The sequence below is a fragment of the Dermochelys coriacea genome, chromosome 2, assembly GCF_009764565.3.
Source record: "Dermochelys coriacea isolate rDerCor1 chromosome 2, rDerCor1.pri.v4, whole genome shotgun sequence".
NCBI classification, from domain to species: Eukaryota; Metazoa; Chordata; order Testudines; family Dermochelyidae; genus Dermochelys; species Dermochelys coriacea.
Genome location: NC_050069.1, coordinates 214,948,768 through 214,969,635, shown reverse-complemented (window position 1 = coordinate 214,969,635; position 20,868 = coordinate 214,948,768). Strand labels below are relative to the sequence as shown.

Below are 20,868 nucleotides of genomic sequence, written 5' to 3'. Positions count from 1 at the left end.
AAATAGCTTTTTTTGTCCAAGAAAAGTTGGTCTTTGACCATTTTAAAATAAGGTGGAGTGCTATTTAGGGTGATGAGTATAATAAGTTTTCCTTTTCCAAGTATTTTGTCTTTATGGGAGACCCCAGTGTAGCTCTCAACAACAAGCTTCCTTGAGGCTGCTGAGTTTCATATGACTAGCTTGGCAGGGCACACACTTCGGCAGAATTGTCTGTTGAAGAGACTCAGGACTAAAATAGCAGGGATGGCAGAGGTCAGGATAGACCTTCACTGACTGAATTGTGGATGGAATTTTGCAGAGTACTTGCCCACAATATGTGCTGACTCTCTCACTTTCATGAGCACCACATGGTACACGCAAATGCTGCAAAAACACTATTGTCTGTCTAGGATTTCAGATTTGAGGCATAACACTTGTGACACATCACAGTTTATAAGTACCTACATGGGGAACAAATATTTTGATAATGGGCTCTTCAATCTCGCAATCTAAGGTATAACAAGATCCAATGGCTGGAAGTTGAAGCAAGACAAATTCAGACTGGAAATAAGGCATACATTTTTAACAGTGAGGGTAATTAACCCTTGGAACAACTTCTAAGGATTGTGGTAGATTTGCCATGAATAATATATTTAAATCAAAATTAGATGTTTTTTTAAAAAAATATTATGCTCTAGGAATTATTCTGGGGAAAGTTCTATGACCTGTCTTATACAGGAGGACAGAGTAGGTGATGATGGTCCTTTCCGGCCCTGGAACCTATAATGGCATGAGAAATAAACTTTACATATGAGCATTTCACTTGAGAGTTAATTATGCCTGTCAGACTGAAAACTGCCTAAACTCTTAATTAAACAGTGCTACACAGCATTTTTGCATTTTTAAATAGTTGCACCATGTTCAAGATACACACCAGTTTTCTAAAGTGCCTCTTTTAATACCCAACTAAGTTTCACAACCCATAAGACAGAAGTGTGAAAATTGTAGAGCAGATATTCCCATGCTAGCTATGGGTGGGATTGCAATTTATATTAAAATAATTAAAGAGAAACAATTACACATCTCATATGTATCTTTGAGGTACATACAGTTCGTGATAGAACAAGTTTTTCAGTCCCAGTGCCAGAATAACCTAGCCAGTGGGGATAATTAATCAGCTTTATGCACTAACACACATTGTCTAACGACACTCATAATCTATGGTTGATTGCACTCTGAGCATTGCAAAAATGCCAAACAATCTCCTTACTGTTGGACAAGTTCATAATATTTATATTGACAATTGAGTATTGAAGACAAAGTCCCATCAGTCATTCTCCAGAGTTAATAATCTTTTAATGTCCCAAATCAACACAAGCCTGCACAATCCAGACATTCAGATTTTCATTACTTACTTCTTTAAAAATTCCCATTTTATATGTTGTGCCTCTTTCACCTAAATGTGAAAATATGTTCCTAAAATATAGCCTGGCTTCCAGTTTGTCTTCTGTTTTTTATATTACTTTACTAAATACTTCTTCCATAACAAAACATCTCCTTTTTCAAAAATGAGATGCAAAGCAAATTGCCTTTTTTATTTTTGAGGTGGAGAAAATATCACCATGTTCTATTATAAAATAATGTTCTTCACTTTATCTCAGAATTCAGGATTAGAAAATCATGGAAACGTTAGAATTAATGCTGAAATGGCATTTTCCTTCTACATACTGATTTTCAGTCACTGATAACTTTCTCAAAAAATTACTTTTGGGGTGCAAATTTCTTAGGATACATCACCACCTAAAAGCTTTTTTTAAAAAAAAAAATCACAGAAGGCAGTGTTGTTTGAGCTTTGGACTGGGAGTCAGGATACTTTAGGGTTGTTGTTTTTTTCTGGCTTTGCCATTGACCTATTGTGTGATCTTGGACAAATTACTTCAGTTTTCTGGGCGTTGATTTCTCCATCTGTACAATGGGAACCTTTCTCTGTAAAATACTTTGAGATCTGTTGATGAAACTCTCTCTATACAGTAAGAGCTAAGTAAAAGTCTTCTTTTGGGTCAGAAGAAAAATCCTCCATTTTTGAACTGATCCTATCCTAGTATCCTATCATTATATTTGAGGCCCTCTCCATTAACAACCTTTTGTTTTAAAGGAGCAGAGTAGAACAAAGAAAAAGAAAGGAGAGAGAAAGCGTTAGAGGAACAGCAGAAAGAGCAGATGAGGAGATGGTAGAGCAGGGAAGGCATTAGCGAAAAACACCGTGTTGCTATAATAAAGGATTAAATCCTGAACCTGCTGAAGTCAATGGAAGTTTTTCCACTGACTTTATTAGGCTCAGGATTTCACCTAACCTCTTTTCCGCAGAGAACCACACTAAAGGGAAAGTACCCTTTATGGGGCAAAGAATGTCATTGAAGGAAGGTGCTGCTTTATCTTCATTTACCTGCAGCTGAATTTTTGTGCTGGAGTTATAAAGCCAGTAGCACTATTTCCTCTTTTCAATTACTTTTTAAAACTTCCCTTATCCATGTTCTGTTCCTTTCTCTTTCTCCTAATACAAAATGGTATGGTCCCTAAAACTGATGATATTTGAATGCAGCTACCCATTTGAGGTTCAAGGAGTTCATTCCAGGTCTACATAGTAAAAGGCTTTACAGACCAACTGTTCAGCACAGAATGCCATCAGAGCACTGAAAGTAGAATTGTCTAGTTGCGCTGTTGTCTGGAAGGCAGGCTGCAGGCATATTTGTCTTCACCCACTGTTCCATGAGAACTATGAATTATGACTGCTTTGTTTGTATGGCTGAGCTGCTTTAAAGTGTTGCAAGGCCTTTTTTAAAATTTTAGTTGGCACTACCTGAGACTGTGTGGAAGATGAATTGGCATTGGGGCAATTTCTGAAGCCATTTTGAAATTTAGTGAGAGCTGTCTTCTAGCTTTGTTGAAGCTGTTTTTAAAAGACATATGGGGATTTATCTGAGCCTTGTGCACAGTATTGAAGAAGGTTAGTGAAAATTCTTTAATTTTTATGAGGCTATTCTATGCTGGAGTTGTTTTTGTCACTTGACATTTAATAGAAGAAACAAAGCAAAACAGTTCCAATAAAGATTAGGAGTCAGGTTTTGTGGAAGGAAAGATTGCTTGCTTCTTTTCCTTCACTGGGATTTTTGCTGGGAAAATCTGTTACCTCACTAGCATCACTTTAAATAAAATCTCCACTCTTGCTAATGCTGGCTCATGTCCACCAGTGGTAGCAATGACTTGCTGGCCGTTGCTGGTTTTTTTAACATTGTTCCCTTTAGACCTAATCAGAGAGAGTTTGGATGGCCTAATGTTATATATTTGTAGATACAAACAACCCATCTCCACTGAGATTCTCAGGACATTTCTACACTACAGACTTTGGTTGACACAAATTATGCTGGTGTACAGTCACCAAAGTTAGTATATTGCTTGTCTGCATGCAGAATTAGCTGCTTGCATTGGTGCTGTGCACACTCAACAGGAGTGCTTGTGTTGATGTGAAGTGTGATGTATACCACTGTGCCCTGCACACTGTCTGGCACAATGCCTCAGGAAATTTTCACAGTGTGTTGTGGGGTAGAGATGTCTCATGGAGGAATCTCTGGCATCTAGAGTCAAGCTCCCAACATGAAACTTTTTCCATCCCATAATGCCACCCATATCCCATCATTTTCTTGCCTTTTTAAAAAATCCTCCAAAAAAAGCCAACTATTTGCTGGCACCAATTGAGCTGAAATGATGTTAGCAAGAGTGGGAAATTTTGTAGAAAAATGTTCCAATGTAGTCTGAGCCCTACTGGCTCAGCACAGTTGAGTTTCTGGGGATTTTGTAATTTTTTCTGGCATCTCTCAAGAGTAGTAGATAAAGTAGCTCTGACTTGTCCAGCTACTGGAAGAACATTTGTCCAGTGAAGAGACCAAACAAGCAGGATCCTGCAGTAATGCCTATACTACAAACTATCATCAGTATACTGTATATATTCCACCCTGTGTTCAGAAATGGTCTGATCAAGAGGCTTCAGTGTTTACTAATAAGAAGCTAGTATCTGCCAACAGTTATCTCACAACAGTATTTGAGATTACCAGATTTTTTTTCTTACATTCAAAACAGGAGATAGCTGTGTAATGGATGAGAGAACAAAAATGTTAATGGCATTTACTGTGTATTCACTGAATAATGTTGGAGGTAGAATAAGTCTGAGACAACACTACTCCCTTTATAAATTGGCTTGTACATTTTATGGAACACTTTCTCTAGTTCTTTTTTAACAAATACCTGTACAAATGACCAAATTAGGCTTTTATTAATTTTAATACTGAAGAAAAAGAGATATAGGGCTAGATTTTCAAAGGAATTTAGGAGCCAAATGATGCAGACAGGTGCCTAGTGGAGCATCACAGTTCCCAATATATCTTCTGAACACTACTATATGTTTTTCTGTTCTAAATTATTCAACCTATTTCAAAAAAAGACAATTACATTATGAAATAAGTAGGTGGTCTTGATATAACTTTTTAAATATAAATATCCAGGTAGATCAGGGAGCATATCAACAACAATGTAGGTATAAAAAACATTCATAGGAGAAAAAAGTACCTAATGAAAATCCTTTCTCGTGTAGATTTCTTTTCCTTATTTATTAATTACATGAGAACTTCTGTTATTACTACTATTAATTATTTGAATTACAATAGGGTCTAGCTGTAGAGGCCCTAAATGAGATCAGACACCCATTTGGCTGGGTACTGTACAAATACAATATAACAGATAGCTCTTCAGGGCAGAGATTTACAGTTTAAATAGACAAGACAGACAAATGTTGGGTGGGGAAACAGAGAGATGGAAATGAAATCACATGCTTAAGGTCACACAGCAAATCAGTTGCAGAGTTGGAAATAGAATCCAGGTCTCCTGACTCCCAGTTGAGTGCTCTGTCCACTCAAATTAATACCAACTTAAAAAAAATCAGGACTGTCCAAATAAGGGGTGGTTTTATTTTTTATAGTACAAACAATCTGGTTACTGAAAGTCTGATCCTTCACTTGCTGAAGACAATGGGAGTTTGGCCATTGACTTCAGTGAGAGCAGTATGAGGCATTAGGTTTCATTCACGGTACAAAGAGGTTCAAGTTTAAGGAATGACTCAATTTAGCAGAAGACAGTGTTTCAATGATTACAAATATCAATCACTAAACATCATGTTTTAAATGTCCTTCATAGCTATTGAGCAAATAATACTTTTCCCATAACACTTTGCTGAGGTTTAAATTTCAAGGATTGTCTTGTGCCATCAGTTTTTCAATGGGATTACCATTGAAATCAATGGGGAAGTCTTCTGAAAAAAACTGACTATGATATGACCCTAAACTAGCAATTTTCTGACTGAGAATAGCTAAGATAACTTTGTGTGTTAGGGCCAGTAATGTGGGCAGTCTGACATAATGGTCAGAACCCAGAGTAGAATCAGTTGGGGTCAGGAGTCATTCCAAGGGTCACAGCCAGAGCCAGAGTCAGAGCCAGAAGTCACACCAGAGGGTCAAAACCAGAGCCAGAGTTAGAAGCCACAACAAGAGTCAAAGCAGAGTCAGAGTTGCTCAAACAAGGCCGGGGTGTGACAGGAACAGGAAGATTCATGCTAAGAAGTATTCAGTTAGCAGTCTGCTGCTAGTCAGCTGATCCTTCTGAATCAGTAGGTATAACCCCTGTTTGTGGGATATCAGCTGCAGTACCTCATCTGGCCTTGCAGCACTGTGTAACAGAGGGTAAGGCTCTTGCTTGGTAACCCTGCAGGCCTGGGTTTAAGAGTTGTAGCACCTGATGCTACCTGCTTCTGTGCCTGGGTCCTAAGGCCAGGCTTTTCAGCAACATCACTGTGGAAGGCCTGAATTTTTTCAGAGGTATGAACAAGATGAACTGGCTCCCAAGAGTGTTCTTCAGGCCCAAAAACCTTCCCAGACATTCAAATACATGCTCCTCTCTATATTTGGAAATCCAGAATATCCCAAATTATATACTGTTTGTGGTCCTGTACTTGAATCAGGGTGGGGCAGTGGACACCAACTGGGAAATAAATTGGTGACTAAAGGTTTCAAGAAGGATATATGAAATACCAGATTGATCTTCCAGGACTGAGGGAGCTGCAAATTCAAATGCCACCAGATTTATTTGTTGAAGAATGGTGTAAGGGCCTTTGTATTAACAGTCCGATGTATGCATATGTCTTTCAGTCTGTAGATATTCAGTGGACAGCCAAACTTTCTGGTGGTGGTATTTGTCAATGTGTCATTTGCAAGCTATTTTGGCAGCTTCCAGGTGCTCCCTTAGGTTAATCCAGTGCTTAATTTGTGCCAGGATTTGCCAGGGCTCAGGCCTGGCACCTCTAGGCTTGGCAGTTCATAGCCCTGATACCTCTGGGCTTGCCGCATCAGTTATGAAAGTAAAAAAATTGCTTGAGCCCCAGCACCTACCTGCTTGAGCCCCAGCACCTCTCTCATTATAAATTAAATTTAGACCGAGTTTTATGATTAGTTTGTACTAGATCTGAGGCATCAGGAACTGCCATGTATGAGGGGACAGAGATATGGATGGAACTGTGAATGATAAAAATAATTGGAGTAGAAAGGACCAAAATAGGTCTGTGTTATTATAAGCGAATTTGGCTAATGGGAGTAGCACAACCCAGTTATTTTGGCAGTGGTTCAGATACTGTTCAACTATCTGGTTAAGCCTTTCTGACTGGTCATCCATCTGGGGGTGATGGGAGATACATATGCTAGAATGCACATCCAGAAGGTGAAACACTTTCTTCCAAAACCTGGGAGCCTTGGTCTGTGGTAAAATGATTGGGGAGGCTATGGAGGCAAAAAAACCATGAATAATTAGGATTAATAATAATTATTAATAATAATTGTGTGGCAAGTTCCATAGTTGGGAAGTATATGCATAGTATAAAATGTGCCATTTTGGTGAGTCGATCAATATAGTTAGTATTGTGTTGTATCCTTTAGATTCTGATAGTTCTACTATGAAATCAAGGCTTATATGTGACCAGGGGTGTCAGGAAGCTGAAAGGCTTGCTTCAGGAGGTCTTTATCTGACTGCAGGTGTCATAGAACCTGATATAGGACCAGACATCATCCCGCATTTGTGGCCACCAGAATGAGCTGGCTACTGCATGCTAAGTCTTGGATTGTCCTGAGAGACCCGCCCAAGGGGTGTTGTGCTGCATGAGCAGCACCTCAAGTAATGGGGGAATGTCAGGGACATGTAGATGGTCATTAACACAGTCATTAACATTAACATTCATTGGCCCAGGAGTAATGGCTTAGGGTGGTGACAGGGAGGATGAAGGTGGATGATGTTATAAGCTTTACAAAAGGATAGTCAGAGAGGGCTACTTGGAGAAAGAGATAAGGAAGTCAGATATCACAGAACCACAAATGAAATGGTGTGGTTTCCAATGCTGTAGAGAGGAATAGTCTTGATGACCCAGTGGTCCTCTCAAGTCCTGATATCTACAGCATGATGAATCTGTTGGGCTGGCCTGGCAGTCTTATGGCAGTAAAATGTGGAGGATCAAAGTTTTTCCTGAGAGCCACATGCTGTTACCACATGAAAAGCCTGAGCTGCTACTGTAAATCAGGAATAGAGAGGGCCTCTTTCCCCTGTTGTGACAGAATATACCCGTGTTCACACTCTACACACTATTGTAATAATGTTTTTATATGGTATAAGAGCTATCACTTAAAAACTCATAATTTGCTGATCAAAAATATCTTGGAAAATGCACTTAGCAGCATTATATGTGAAGTTATAAACATAAGCTGAGATCATGATTAAAGGTATGTTTGCCAGATAAGGGGGGGAGAGTGGCTAAACCGTTCCTCGGACACAAAAGGCAAGCTGACACTTCAGCCAGGTGTAAACAAGGCTGATGGACCATTATTGCTAAGTGGCCATTCTTTGTTAGGAAAGCAAGCAGGGGCAAAAAAAATCTATGTCTTAGCAAAGAAACAACACTGACTTTCCTTCCACACAGACTGCCTGTCGCCTTGCTCCCAACTGGAAATGCTTCTCAAAGTGGGAACAGGACTATAAAAAGAAGGGGCAGGCATCTCAAGACACTCTCTCTTTCCCTGCCCTTTGCATTCTCTGCACCTGAAAAGACAAAGGAAGCAGCCATTAGACTCTGGGGGAGGGTCCTCCTAACCTAAAGAGTTTGGTCAGTAAGACTGCTGAAAGCATGTTGTGAGAAAATTTTGCTTTGAATCTAACATAGTTGTTAGGCACCACTAAGCATTTTATCTTTATTTTTCTTGTAACCATTTCTGACTTTGATGCTTCATTAATTGTACTCACTTAAAAACTCTTTGTAACTAATAAACTTGTTTTACTATTTTGTCTAATCCAGTGTGTTTAAATTGAAAGGTCTGAATAACTATTTAAAATAATAAACTGGCACATCATTCCCTTAAAGGAATAATGGACTTAATATATTTGTACTATCTAGGAGAGGGCTGGGCAGTACAGGACATATATTTCTGGGCATTGGGGTCCCCCTGCAGCATAACCAAGGCTAGTATGAGCCAAGGTGTGGCTGACTGGCTGCTGCACACACAGAGATAGCTGGGAGTGACCGACATGCTGGGGGCTGTTTGTGAGCAGTTCAGGTTGGAGGCCACATCAGCAGGGCATTGTAAAGTGCACCCCAGGTTACAGGGCAGGGGTGACACAGCTATTCATTAATCTGGATTGTCCCCTGCCCGGTATGTCACACACCCATCACAACTGTTACACTGGTACCATGCTTCACTGCTCATACTATTCTTTGGAAAAATGGAGCAGAGCACAAGTTAATGCTGTTGGATAATGGTACTGTTAAGCAGGAGAATGTCTGGCTTGTTGTTGCAGCTGTATATTAACCTAAAAACAGATATAGGCCCTGACCTTACATTTCAAAATACAACAAAAGTGATAATTTAATAGCACCCACAACTGTGTTAAGCACTTACCACAATACACATAAATAACAAGTCACATCCATGAACATCTTAAAATGGCAGTGATGGATCCAACAATAGAGGGAAAAACATCCAAAGGAAAGGGGCCAGGCAGGTAATGGTTGTAGGAGGTAAGATTATATGTACTCACTATTTAAAATACTTGATTTGTTTTTAAAAGCGTAAATATACTCTTTTCAAGTTCCACTTACCTAAGTGGGAGTTGTGCCTGAATAAGGACTTCAAGCTTCAGGCTGGAATAACTAATTCTCTTTAGATTAGCATCTTCACATTAAAAGTGTGCTCAAAAATCCAACTGCTGGAAATTTTATTTTATCATTATAGATGAAAGCATGGTTCCCATGTTTGACTGCCCTTCTCCCCTTACAGAGTTCCAAAACAATAGCTTTGTTGTGTTGATTTAAAGCTTGTTCCTCTGTGAAATCTAAAATGAATAGATTGTCTTTCTATATACCTGTTTACCTGTCAAGCATTTCCTCATCATCAGTAAAACGCCATTTCAATCCAAGTCCCAATAGGTATTTTAGCAGCTAAAATGAGTGATTAAAGACTTTCCTGCTGTTATTTATATACTCTTAAGAAATCTAATTTTTCTTATTTAAGATTTTCAGTTGTCTAAAGCCACTGGCTGGAATGGAAGCTACTCACACAACTTTTCTATGACGGCTTCATTCATATAATATATTTGTAGCTCCACCCATCACCACATATACACTCCATCCATTTTTTTAGTGATCTGAACAAGCAGAGATGTGCACATAATTAATTCCATGAGAGGTAGTTTATTTATGTATTTGCATGCACAATTTTTATTCGTTACTAATTGCACATGGTCTGTAACACCTATTTCTGTTAACTCCATATAATTGAAATTCTAAATATAATTCCAAGTCTTCAGACAGATTTTTATTGCAGCTAGATCAAACATTGTCCCACGTATATATATTCAGTCTCTGGAAATGGCCTTATGCTATTTTCCACTCAATCTATGTAGCATAAATGGTAGTACAAATAACATGGCAACATCTGCTCGAACATGTGGAAGTCATAAATATTTTGAGTTGGTTTAAAACCTGTGTTAAATTGAACACATTTTATTTCACAGCAAAGTATGTGTTGAAGGAACTGGACACAAAATACATGTATTAAGGTGTGAATGTGATTTGTAAGTTGCAAATCAGTAGTGTAAGTGGTATAAATTTGTTGTACATTGAAGCTCACAGATATTTGCTCAACTGCCAAGAACACCTATGGCTGCTACTGAAATAATGACAGAAATACAGGGCTGTCAAAAATATCCTGTCTTTCAAGATCATAAACCAGCAAGACCCAGTAAAGCCAAAGATGACATCAAGCTTTTTCTATTGCTCTGAGGTTTTCCCTTCCCTGAGGTCTCATACCAGGGCACGCTGACTTTAATACCACCCTTCTTTCTTTCTCCCCAGTGCTCAAACAATGAACTCAGAGGAGAGTTCAGATGTTAGGGGCAGAGGCTCCATCCAGGAACATAACTCTAACTGAGGGCTTGTCTACACTGGCACAGCTCCCACAGCTGGTGCACTGTCTACACTGGCACGTTACAGCGCTGAAACTTGCAGCGCTCGGGAATGTGTGTTTTTTCACACCCGAGCGAGAAAGCTGCAGCGCTGAAAAGTGCCAATGTAGACAAGCCCTAAGAGTAGCTATTTCAGCTGCTCCCCCTTCCTCCCACATAAACCCCTCTAGATCTGCCTTCAATTCATGGGCTCCTGTGGAGGCTCAGGATGCCACTTTATTGTTAGACCATTGCTATTTCTTCAGGGGTGCTGGAAACATTTTTATACTGGTAGGTTTCAGAGTAGCAGCCATGTTAGTCTGTATCCGTAAAAAGAACAGGAGGACTTGTGGCACGGTAGAGACTAACAAATTGATTAGAGCATGAGCTTTCGTGGGCTACAGCTCACTTCATCGGATGCGTAGAATGGAACGTGTGTGTGTGTTCCATTCTGTGCATCTGATGAAGTGGCCTGTAGCCCACGAAAGCTCATGCTCTAATCAATTTGTTAATCTCCAAGGTGCCACAAGTCCTCCTGTTCTTTTTATAGTGGTGGTGCTGAGAGCCACTGAATGAAACAGTAAACCCTGTATATAATGGAAACCACTCCAAGCCAGGGGGTGCGGCTCACCCCTAGGTCCAGCACCAATCTTTCAGCCAAGCACCCGGTCAGTTTTTTCACATTATTTAGTCCCAGCGCTGTCACAAACCCCCATCATGCCCCCACACACCCTCCCACTACTGTCACCCTGCCCAAACCTACACCGCCCCTACCGCTGTCACTCCCGCACCAGCCCCTCGCCGCCCCCTCGCGCGCCTATTCCCAGCGCGTGAGATTCTTAACTGCGCGCGCCCCCGCCGCCCCGCCCCAGTCCGCTCCCGGCCCCCAGCAGCCCGTCGCCCTCCCCCGCGTCCTCCTCGGCTCTGATGCCTCTTTGCTCTTTCCCCGCCCCCACGAGCCCCGGTCGCTTAGGAACAGGGAGCTAAAATGGCGGCTACTCGCAGTGGCACCAGCGGCCAGGTGAGCCCCTCCCGCCTCCCTGCCCGGGGGCCGCCGCGCCCCGCTCTTGAGCCCAGCCGCGCCGCCCGTGGGGAGCAGGCGCCGAGCCGCTAACTGCCCCGCCCCCAGCTCTGCATAGCCCCGTTTGCTATAGCCCCGCCCCTGACCTCTCCCGTACAATCCCGCCGCAACTCCCCCCTCCCTCCAGGGTCAGTGTGCGGCGAGAGCCTGACCCAAGCGCTCCCCCGCCCTACGGGGTGAGACCCTGACCCCTCATCATCTCCCCGAAGGAGAGAGGCAGTGACCCCGACAGGAATCCCCCACACCCTGCCCATGGGGGTGAGACAGGGACCCCCACAGGAATCCCCCACACCGTTCCCAGGGGGGTGAGACAGGGACCCCCACAGGAATCCCCCACACCCTGCCTAGGGGGGTGAGACAGGGACCCCCACAGGAATCCCCCACACCCTGCCCATGGGGGTGAGACAGGGACCCCCACAGGAATCCCCCACACCGTTCCCAGGGGGGTGAGACAGGGACCCCCACAGGAATCCCCCACACCCTGCCTAGGGGGGTGAGACAGGGATCCCCCTCAGGAATCCCCCACACCCTTCTCATGGGGGTGAGACAGGGACCCCCACAGGAATCTCCCACACCCTGCCTAGGGGGGTGAGACAGGGATCCCCCTCAGGAATCCCCCACACCCTTCTCATGGGGGTGAGACAGGGACCCCCACAGGAATCTCCCACACCCTTCTCAGGGGGGTGAGACAGGGACCCCCTCAGGAATCCCCCACACCCTCCCCAGGGGGGTGAGATAGGGACCCCCACAGGAATCCCCCACATTCTTCTCATGGGGGTGAGACAGTGACCCCCACAGGAATCTCCCACACCCTTCTCAGGGGGGTGAGACAGGGACCCCCACAGGAATCTCCCACACCCTGCCTAGGGGGGTGAGACAGGGATCCCCCTCAGGAATCCCCCACACCCTTCTCATGGGGGTGAGACAGGGACCCCCACAGGAATCTCCCACACCCTGCCTAGGGGGGTGAGACAGGGATCCCCCTCAGGAATCCCCCACACCCTTCTCATGGGGGTGAGACAGGGACCCCCACAGGAATCTCCCACACCCTTCTCAGGGGGGTGAGACAGGGACCCCCTCAGGAATCCCCCACACCCTCCCCAGGGGGGTGAGACAGGGACCCCCACAGGAATCCCCCACATTCTTCTCATGGGGGTGAGACAGTGACCCCCACAGGAATCCCCCACATTCTTCTCATGGGGGTGAGACAGTGACCCCCACAGCAACCTCCACACCCTTCCCATTGGGGTGAGACAGTGACTCTCACAGCAACCCCCCAGGGGAGCGAGACCATGACTCCCCACAGCAATCCCTGCGTCCCATCCCCGTGGGGGGTGAAATTTACCCCACTGTAACACCCATGCCCCCTCTATTGGGGTGAGACAGTGACCCCCACACAGCAACCTCCCCTTCTAACTTCTCCCCACTGGGGTGAGAGGCAGTGACCCACACACCAAAATCACCTTCCATCCCATCCCTATTGCAGTGAGAGAAGCATTACAGAAAATCTCCAAACCCTGCCATCCCAGCTGAATAAGACTGCCCACTCTTCCCTTATGCCATTTTATCTCTAAAGGGAAAGAGGCTTTGATACCCGCAGCAACTTCCCCTCCATCCCATCCTTATAAGAAAAACCTGTAAAATAAACAGCAACATGTCACCTCTCCATTTCATCTTTAAGGGGTTAGGAAGAAACTGACACACAACTAGTGTAATGAGATGTCATGGAATATCAGGATTGTCCAAATTTTAAGATCCCAGATTCAATCCCAATAGTATTATCCAGGCAGCTAGATCATCAGATAATATGCTGGATGATCAGCTGTCTGCACTATTTCCCCTGTTTGCCTCTTCCTTGTAAAATTGTGCTAGATATAGATGTTGGATTATGGTGCTCAGTATGAGTTATCCTATAATCTACTTTTTGGTAGTGAGGGAGATTCAGTGAGGAAATATCTGGTATGGAGAAGCTGCAATCTGGGCCCTGTGCAAGCACAGCTAGAACCCCCCTCAGCAGAATGGGCAGAAAGTTGTTGCAGCAGTAGGACCAGGATCTAGATTTATCAGGTTCTTGTGAAACACAGGGAGGGCTGCCTGGGAAAAGGTAGGCAGGGAGGACTACACGCCTGAAGGATAAGGAGGGAATGAGGAAGGAGGTTGAAATACTGGGATTTAAGAAAACTGTGCTGTGTATGTTTCTCTTACAAACAGTTGTTCTGTGCAGTTGTACTGATATGTATTTTTAAACCATCTGATTATTATTACCACTGGTCAGAAAACATTTTTTGTGCAATACATTTTCCATTTTTCATTAAAATTTCTAGCCAGTGCTAATTACTCTACAAACTGCAAAATCCTTCATCCCCAGAGAAGCAAGGTTGTAACATACTCATATTGTCATATGTCAATGTTTCCAAGCAATTTTGTATTTCTAAAGTAAAGTCAACATCTATGTTTACTATATATTATAGATAGATTTTAACTTTTTAGATGTTTTGGACCACACTAATCTCAGATATAATTTACTATATACTATAAATACATTTTTTAGAAGTTTTGCACCAAACTAGTTTCAGACGCATTGCTTACATTGCAGTATATAGTAAAAACCTTGCTAATTCTCCCACAGTAAACCTATTAATTCTGGCAGAAAATCTCATGTTCTCTCCTATGTTTCAGCAAAGTCTTAAAAGCGAGAGCCATAATGATGCTTCATGTTGCTAAGACTTAATTAGTTTTATAAAATATAACATGGTAATTTACTGGTATAGTATACCATGAAAAATCACAATTAAAACTACATTTGTCAAAATAAATGGACAAATTACATTTTGTGATTGAGTAGTTGTGTTTTTTTAAATCATGTTTAATTACTTAGGGTCCAATCCTGCACAATTTATCTGTGTATATTAATACTCATTGTGTATACTTAAACTGTATATGTGTTTGCAGGATCTGCACTTTATTAATCTTCAAGATTTGATCATCTACAAGGGTCTACTGGTCATTAGCAAGAATTAGTGTGGTGGTTTTATTCTATCCCAATCCTGCCCTTGAGAATGCACTACTTGTGCAGTGGTATGTCTGCCCAGATATGTAGCAATGTATCTATTTAAAGAAACAAATATGACAAGGATAAGAAAAACTGGATTAAGAGTATATACCATAATTGTAGTTGTCGTCTTTTTATCAATTTAAAATAGAAGCTTCCAGTTTCACCTCTCTACTTTAGACCAGGGGCCTCAAAGTCCTGGGCCGCGGGCCATCTGTGAACCTCCTCACTGCGGCCCGTGCAAACTTTTAAAAACTTTTAAAAAAGTGTTGGATGGAGGAGGGGGGCAGGAGAGATTCACATGCCTCTTCCAACCAGAAGAGAGGGCGGAAGTGTTGGGTGGAGGAGGCGGGCAGGAGAGATTCACATGCCCCTCCGCCGCGGAAGAGAGACCCATGCGGCCTCGCTCCTGGCTCTGACTGCTGCAGGTGCCGCCCCCCCCCGCAGCTCCCATTGGCTGGGGGAGAAGGACAGAGATATCATCACTAGCTGCTGGGCAGAGTCAGCCATGGAGGCAGCGTCACTAGTCGCCGGGCAGAGTCAGCCAGGGCGCATGCGGCCAAGGGAGAGAGGTGACATCATTGGCCTGCTGGGAGATTTGAGGACTGGCACTGGCCCTAAGGTAAATTGAGTTTGAGACCCCTGCTTTAGATCATGTTGTTATTGCTTGCAAGATCTTTACCCACAGGGATGAAGTCTGATAAATTAATTTTGTTATCAGGCAATAGAAAATCAGCTAAAGATTTGTGGCTTTAAGAGGGATATGGATGTCTCAGTGTTGTATCTTGCTGGACAGTAAGTACAATTTATATTACTAATACAGAGGGGTTTTGTATTTAATAGATCCAGATGACACTGTACATGTTAGTTTTTTTGTAGTGTTGTGTATGTTAGATTTTATGAATCTTTTATGAATTTTATGAATTTTTATGAATAGATTTTATATTTTGTGAAAGTTATTTATATTTGAAGCACACAGTAAATCATACTTACACAACAGATGGTGGACCAGGTATAAAAATAGAGAGAAATAGTGAAATTTCGCTGACATATATAGGCCAGCTAATTTCACAGTTAAGTAGTTAACTGCCTCAGCCATAGATTTAGATCCAATTCTAGCAGTGCTTGAAAGTACATGAGTTCATAGAGCGCTCTGCAGGACCTTCCAGTACAAGGAGAGAAATCAGGTTCCATAGGCTGCTCTTCACCTGTCTGACTAGCTTGTAAAGTTGGGTGGGAGAAGCAGCAAGAAGGCAAGCACAAGTTGAGAGTACAGGAGCATTGTTGGCTAAGAACTTGCATATCTGTATGTTGTCCATCCCTCACTTCCTGTAACAGCTCTGGAGATCCCAGGCATGAGAGCAACTCTGCTATCTAGAAAAATAGTAGGATAGCTATAGTGGCTTCTTTTACTACCTACTGTTAATTGTAGAATCATAGAATATCAGGGATGGAAGGGACTTTAGGAGGTCATCTAGTCCAACCCCCTGCTCAAAGCAGGACCAATCCCCAAATAAATCATCCCAGCCAGGGCTTTGTCAAGCCTGACCTTAAAAACTTCTAAGGAAGGAGATTCCACCACCTCCCTAGGTAACTCATTCCAGTGTTTCACCACCCTCCTAATGAAAAAGTTTTTTTCTAATACCCAACTTAAACCTCCCCCACTGCAACTTGAGACCATTACTCCTTGTTCTGTCATCTGCTACCACTGAGACCAGTCTAGATCCATCCTCTTTGGAACCCCCTTTCAGGTAGTTGAAAGCAGCTATCAAATCCCCCCTCATTCTTCTCTTTCGCAGACTAAACAATCCCAGTTCCCTCAGCCTCTCCTCATAAGTCATGTGTTCCAGTCTTCTAATCATTTTTGTTGCCCTCCGCTGGATGTTTTCCAATTTTTCCACATCCTTCTTGATGTGTGGAGCCCAAAACTGGACACAGTACTCCAGATGTGGCCTCACCAATGTCGAATAGAGGGGAAACGATCACATCTCTTGGTCTGCTGGCAATGCCCCTACTTATACATCCCAAAATGCCATTGGACTTCTTGGCAACAATGGTACACTGTTCACACATATCCAGCTTCTCATCCACTGTAACCCCTAGGTTCTTTTCTGCAGAACTGCTGCCTAGCCATTTGGTCTCTAGTCTGTAGCAGTGCATGGGATTCTTCCGTCCTAAGTGCAGGACTCTGCACTTGTCCTTGTTGAACCTCATCAGATTTCTTTTGGCCCAATCCTCTAATTTGTCTAGGTCCCTTTGTATCCTATCCCTACCCTCCAGCGTATCTACCTCTCCTCCCCGTTTAGTGTCATCTGCAAACTTGCTGAGGGTGCAATCCACACCATCCTCCAGATCATTAATGAAGATATTGAACAAAACTGGCCCAGGACCGACCCTTGGGGCACTCTGCTTGATACAGGCTGCCAACTAGACATGGAGCCATTGATCACTACCCGTTGAGCCTGACAATCTAGCCAGCTTTCTATCCACCTTATAGTCCATTCATCTAGCCCATACTTCTTTAACTTGCTGGCAAGAATACTGTGGGAGACCATGTCAAAAGCTTTGCTAAAGTCAAGGAATAACATGTCCACTGCTTTCCCCTCATCCACAAAGCCAGTTATCTCATCATAGAAGGCAATTAGATTAGTCAGGCATGACTTGCCCTTGGTGAATCCATGCTGACTGTTCCTGATCACTTTCCTCTCCTCTAAGTCCTTCAGAATTGATTCCTTGAGGACCTGCTCCCTGATTTTTCCAGGGACTGAGATGAGGCTGACTGTAGCAAGTAGCCAGAGATTTTGGGGAAATGGGAAGGAAAGGGAGAGATACCACAGCAGTTGGGAGGGGTCAAAGACACCAGGAACCTGATGGGAAGAAGAATGACAGATTATTAGGTGATGTGTTAGGATGAATATTTTGATAGGGTGCCATAAGGTATAGGGTGCAGAAAAGAGGACACTTGAAACTTGTTTAGAGGCTCACTTTGAATTTCCGATTAAGGACTCATCCAGAAATTGTTGTGCTCCTGGCTACAACCTCATAATTGCACCTAAGAATACTTGCACTGTGCATATCATGTTTACGCAGCTATGTTAGCATAATAATATAGGGCCAGTTTTTAAAAGGTATTTAAGGGTCTAAAGGTATGGATATGTACCTATAGGGATTTACATTGATTGTCCAGATTGATTTCAATGGGAGTTAGGAGCAGGAGCCAGACTTAGGCCTAGATCCTCAGAGGTATTTAGGCTCCTAACTCTAATTTATTTCAGTGGAAGTCAAGCGCCTAAATACTTTTGAGGATCTTGGTCTAGGTGGTTTTGGAAATCCTGCTCAGTGCTTATCTGTAACTTTGGGTGCCTAAGGACTTCTAAAAATCTGCCTTATCCTCTGAATTGCACCTAAAAGACTCATTCCCTGAATTGCACCTAAAAGGCTGTGCTACTGTTTGAAAAGAAAATGTATTGTACATTGGTGCTGAAAAATTATTAAAATATATAAGTTAGAGAGAACTTAACACATAGAAAGTATAAATCAATAAAGATATAAACCATTATGAAAATAAAATTAGTTTAAGTATAAAATAATGGAAAAAATTAGAAGATGCATCTATGATTGTAGAAAAAGATGATATTATTTTTTATTATTTGATTAATAGCAGGTGATCATGTAATTAAAAATTATTATGCATACACATAATCATAAACATAAGGGTGAAGAGTTAAGTCTGCATGTAACCTTACCAGTTGTGTTTCCTGATTTTGGAGTGATAAATGTGTAACCGTAGTCCTCTTGCAACAGTTTTTGGTCTGGAATAAAAAGAACAGATCAGATGGCAGATATAGAAATGATCAGTATTCTCAGCAAGGGATCGTTTTTTCCATTCGAATGTATGTAGTCATTGAACCTCAGCCAGTCTCAGTATCAGATGATATCCCCTTATTTTTGACTTGACACAATGTTCTGCTGGCTAAACTAAGAAAATGAAAAATAAATTATTAAAATCTGTCAAACTAGAGATGAAATTATATTTTAAAACCAGTGCTATTAAGGGGACATGAAAAAATGTACCTTTGAACACTGAAAGCTGGAAAGAAATGCTGGAGGCCAAAAAGGATGAGTTTGTAAAAGACATGCAAAGGCTGGAAGGCATATGTAAAGGGACAGGCTTTTTTAAAATGTGAAAGGAATTAATCTCTACTTGAGGCCATTAAAATGCCTTAGTACCAGAAAGAACAGAGCAAAAGTTGAGATAGTTAAAATGAGCATATTATTAGGGAGGGAAGAAAGTGAATTAAAATGTAGGTTATAAAATTAAGAGTAGTGTAGGAAGCGCAAAAACAGTTCCTCTGCTAAGAGACAGTAAAGAGAAACTTCAGCGTGATGGACTGTGAAATAATGCAGTATTTGATAAATAAAACTATATAAAAGAATCATATAATAGCCCTGTAAAAGAGTAGTGTAAATATGAAGATCCTGATCCAATAAACACTTACATACTTTATTTCACTACTTTGAATAATCTATTTACTGATTATTCACAGTAGTAAAGCATGTGAGTAAGTGTTTGCAGGATCATGTCTATGGATTATTTTAAGGAAGGCTGATTTACAAAATTAACAAAGGACTATCAGTCTGTATTGAACTATCTAGTCTTCACAAAATGGAAGCATAAGAGCATAAACCCAGATTAAAGGTATGGCTATGCTTGAGTGGGGTGCAATTCCCAGATCAAGGAGACATACCTGCTAGTTCTGATTGAGCTAGCACACTAAAAAGTACATAGCATTGATGGTGTGAGCAACTAGCTGCCCCAAGTACATACTTATAGTTTCAGATGGATACATACTCAGAGTAGCTAATCTCTTGCACCATTGTGGCTACACTTCTACTTTTAGTGCTTTAGTGCTTCTACTTTTAGCTTGATTAGAGCCAGTGCAGGTATGTCTCCTTGAGCAGGGAATCACACCAGCTTGTAGTATAGATGTACCCTTGGCTGGGATGATTTAGATCAGTGGTTCCCAAACTAGGGGCGCCGCTTGTTCAGGGAAAGCCCCTGGTGTGCTGTGCCAGTTTGGTTACCTGCCGCATCCGCAGGTTTGGCCGATTGCAGCTCCCAGTGGCCACTTCGCCGTTCTTGGCCAATGGGGGCTGCGGGAAATGGCACGGGCCGAGGGACATGCTGGCCGCCCTTCCCGCAGCCCTCATTGGCCTGGAGCGGCAAACCGCGGCCAGTGGGAGCCGCGATCGGCTGAACCTGATGACGCGGCAGGTAAACAAACCGGCCCAGCCTGCCAGGGGCTTTCCTTGAACAAACGGTGCTCCTAGTTTGGGAACCACTGATTTAGATGGTATTGGTCCTGCTTTGAGCAGAGGATTGGACTTGATGACCTCCTGAGGTCTCTTCCAATCCTAATATTGTATGATTCTATGATCCTACCCTAAATTGGTGGGGTATGCTTCAAGCAGATTATTTTTAAAAGCAGGACTAAGCAGAGGTGCCTAGTCTTATCTTTCCTCTTTTCTTTTTCCTGGATAGGGAGCAGTTTGCATGAAAGACTGGAGAAAAATCAAATTATAAGTTTTACAGTTAGTTCACAAACAAATCAATTGGCACTTTAGGCTGATGATATGATGTTAATCGTTTCTGATCCTATTGCTTCCTTTCCAAACACAGGTCTGATCCTGCAACTTGATCAAGTCTATTTACAAAATCTATTTTAAGATAAATATCATAGAGGAAATAAAAATCCTTTATGGAAGTGAAAGATGAGGGAGAAGCAAGTATTATAAGAATTAGTGGGCAGCTCAACTTGGGTTTTCTGGTGAGGAAAGTTTATTGTGATTTATATTACCCTAGTGACCTAAGGCCCCATTGTGCTAGTTGCTGTATAAACACAAAAGAGACAGTGCTTGCCCCAAGAAGCTTACAGTCTAATTTATAACAAGACACACCAAGTGAGTGTAATCAAAAAATAGGAGGGAATGCAGGAGAGAGGAGGTGTGTAACAGTAATCATGGCTTCTTCTTTGAATGATGTCCTTGTGGGTGCTCTACTTGTAGGTGCGGCAGTGCCCTTGTGCCTGGGATCTGAGATCTTCATCAGCAGTGAAGTTGGACTGCACATGTGCCTCTCCCCCTTCTTGTGCTGTGAGCAGGATGCAGTTATATC

General features: G+C 42.4%; 1 protein-coding gene across 3 annotated transcripts in view; it reads left to right on the top strand.

Moving 5' to 3' along the window:
- The first annotated feature begins 11,521 nt into the window (after positions 1 to 11,521).
- LRRC72 (leucine rich repeat containing 72) overlaps positions 11,522 to 20,868 on the top strand; it is a 48,916-nt gene continuing 39,569 nt past the window's right edge. For 2 of the 3 annotated variants that reach the window (XM_038390797.2, XM_038390795.2), the window contains exons 1-3: positions 11,534 to 11,581; positions 15,122 to 15,315; positions 15,415 to 15,488. In XM_038390797.2, coding sequence (XP_038246725.1) covers positions 15,202 to 15,315; positions 15,415 to 15,488 — 188 coding nt within the window. In that variant the 5' untranslated portion in view covers positions 11,534 to 11,581; positions 15,122 to 15,201. Of the gene's footprint in view, positions 11,582 to 15,121; positions 15,316 to 15,414; positions 15,489 to 20,868 lie in introns of all 3 variants that reach the window. The other variant, XM_038390796.2, reaches the window with a different exon arrangement.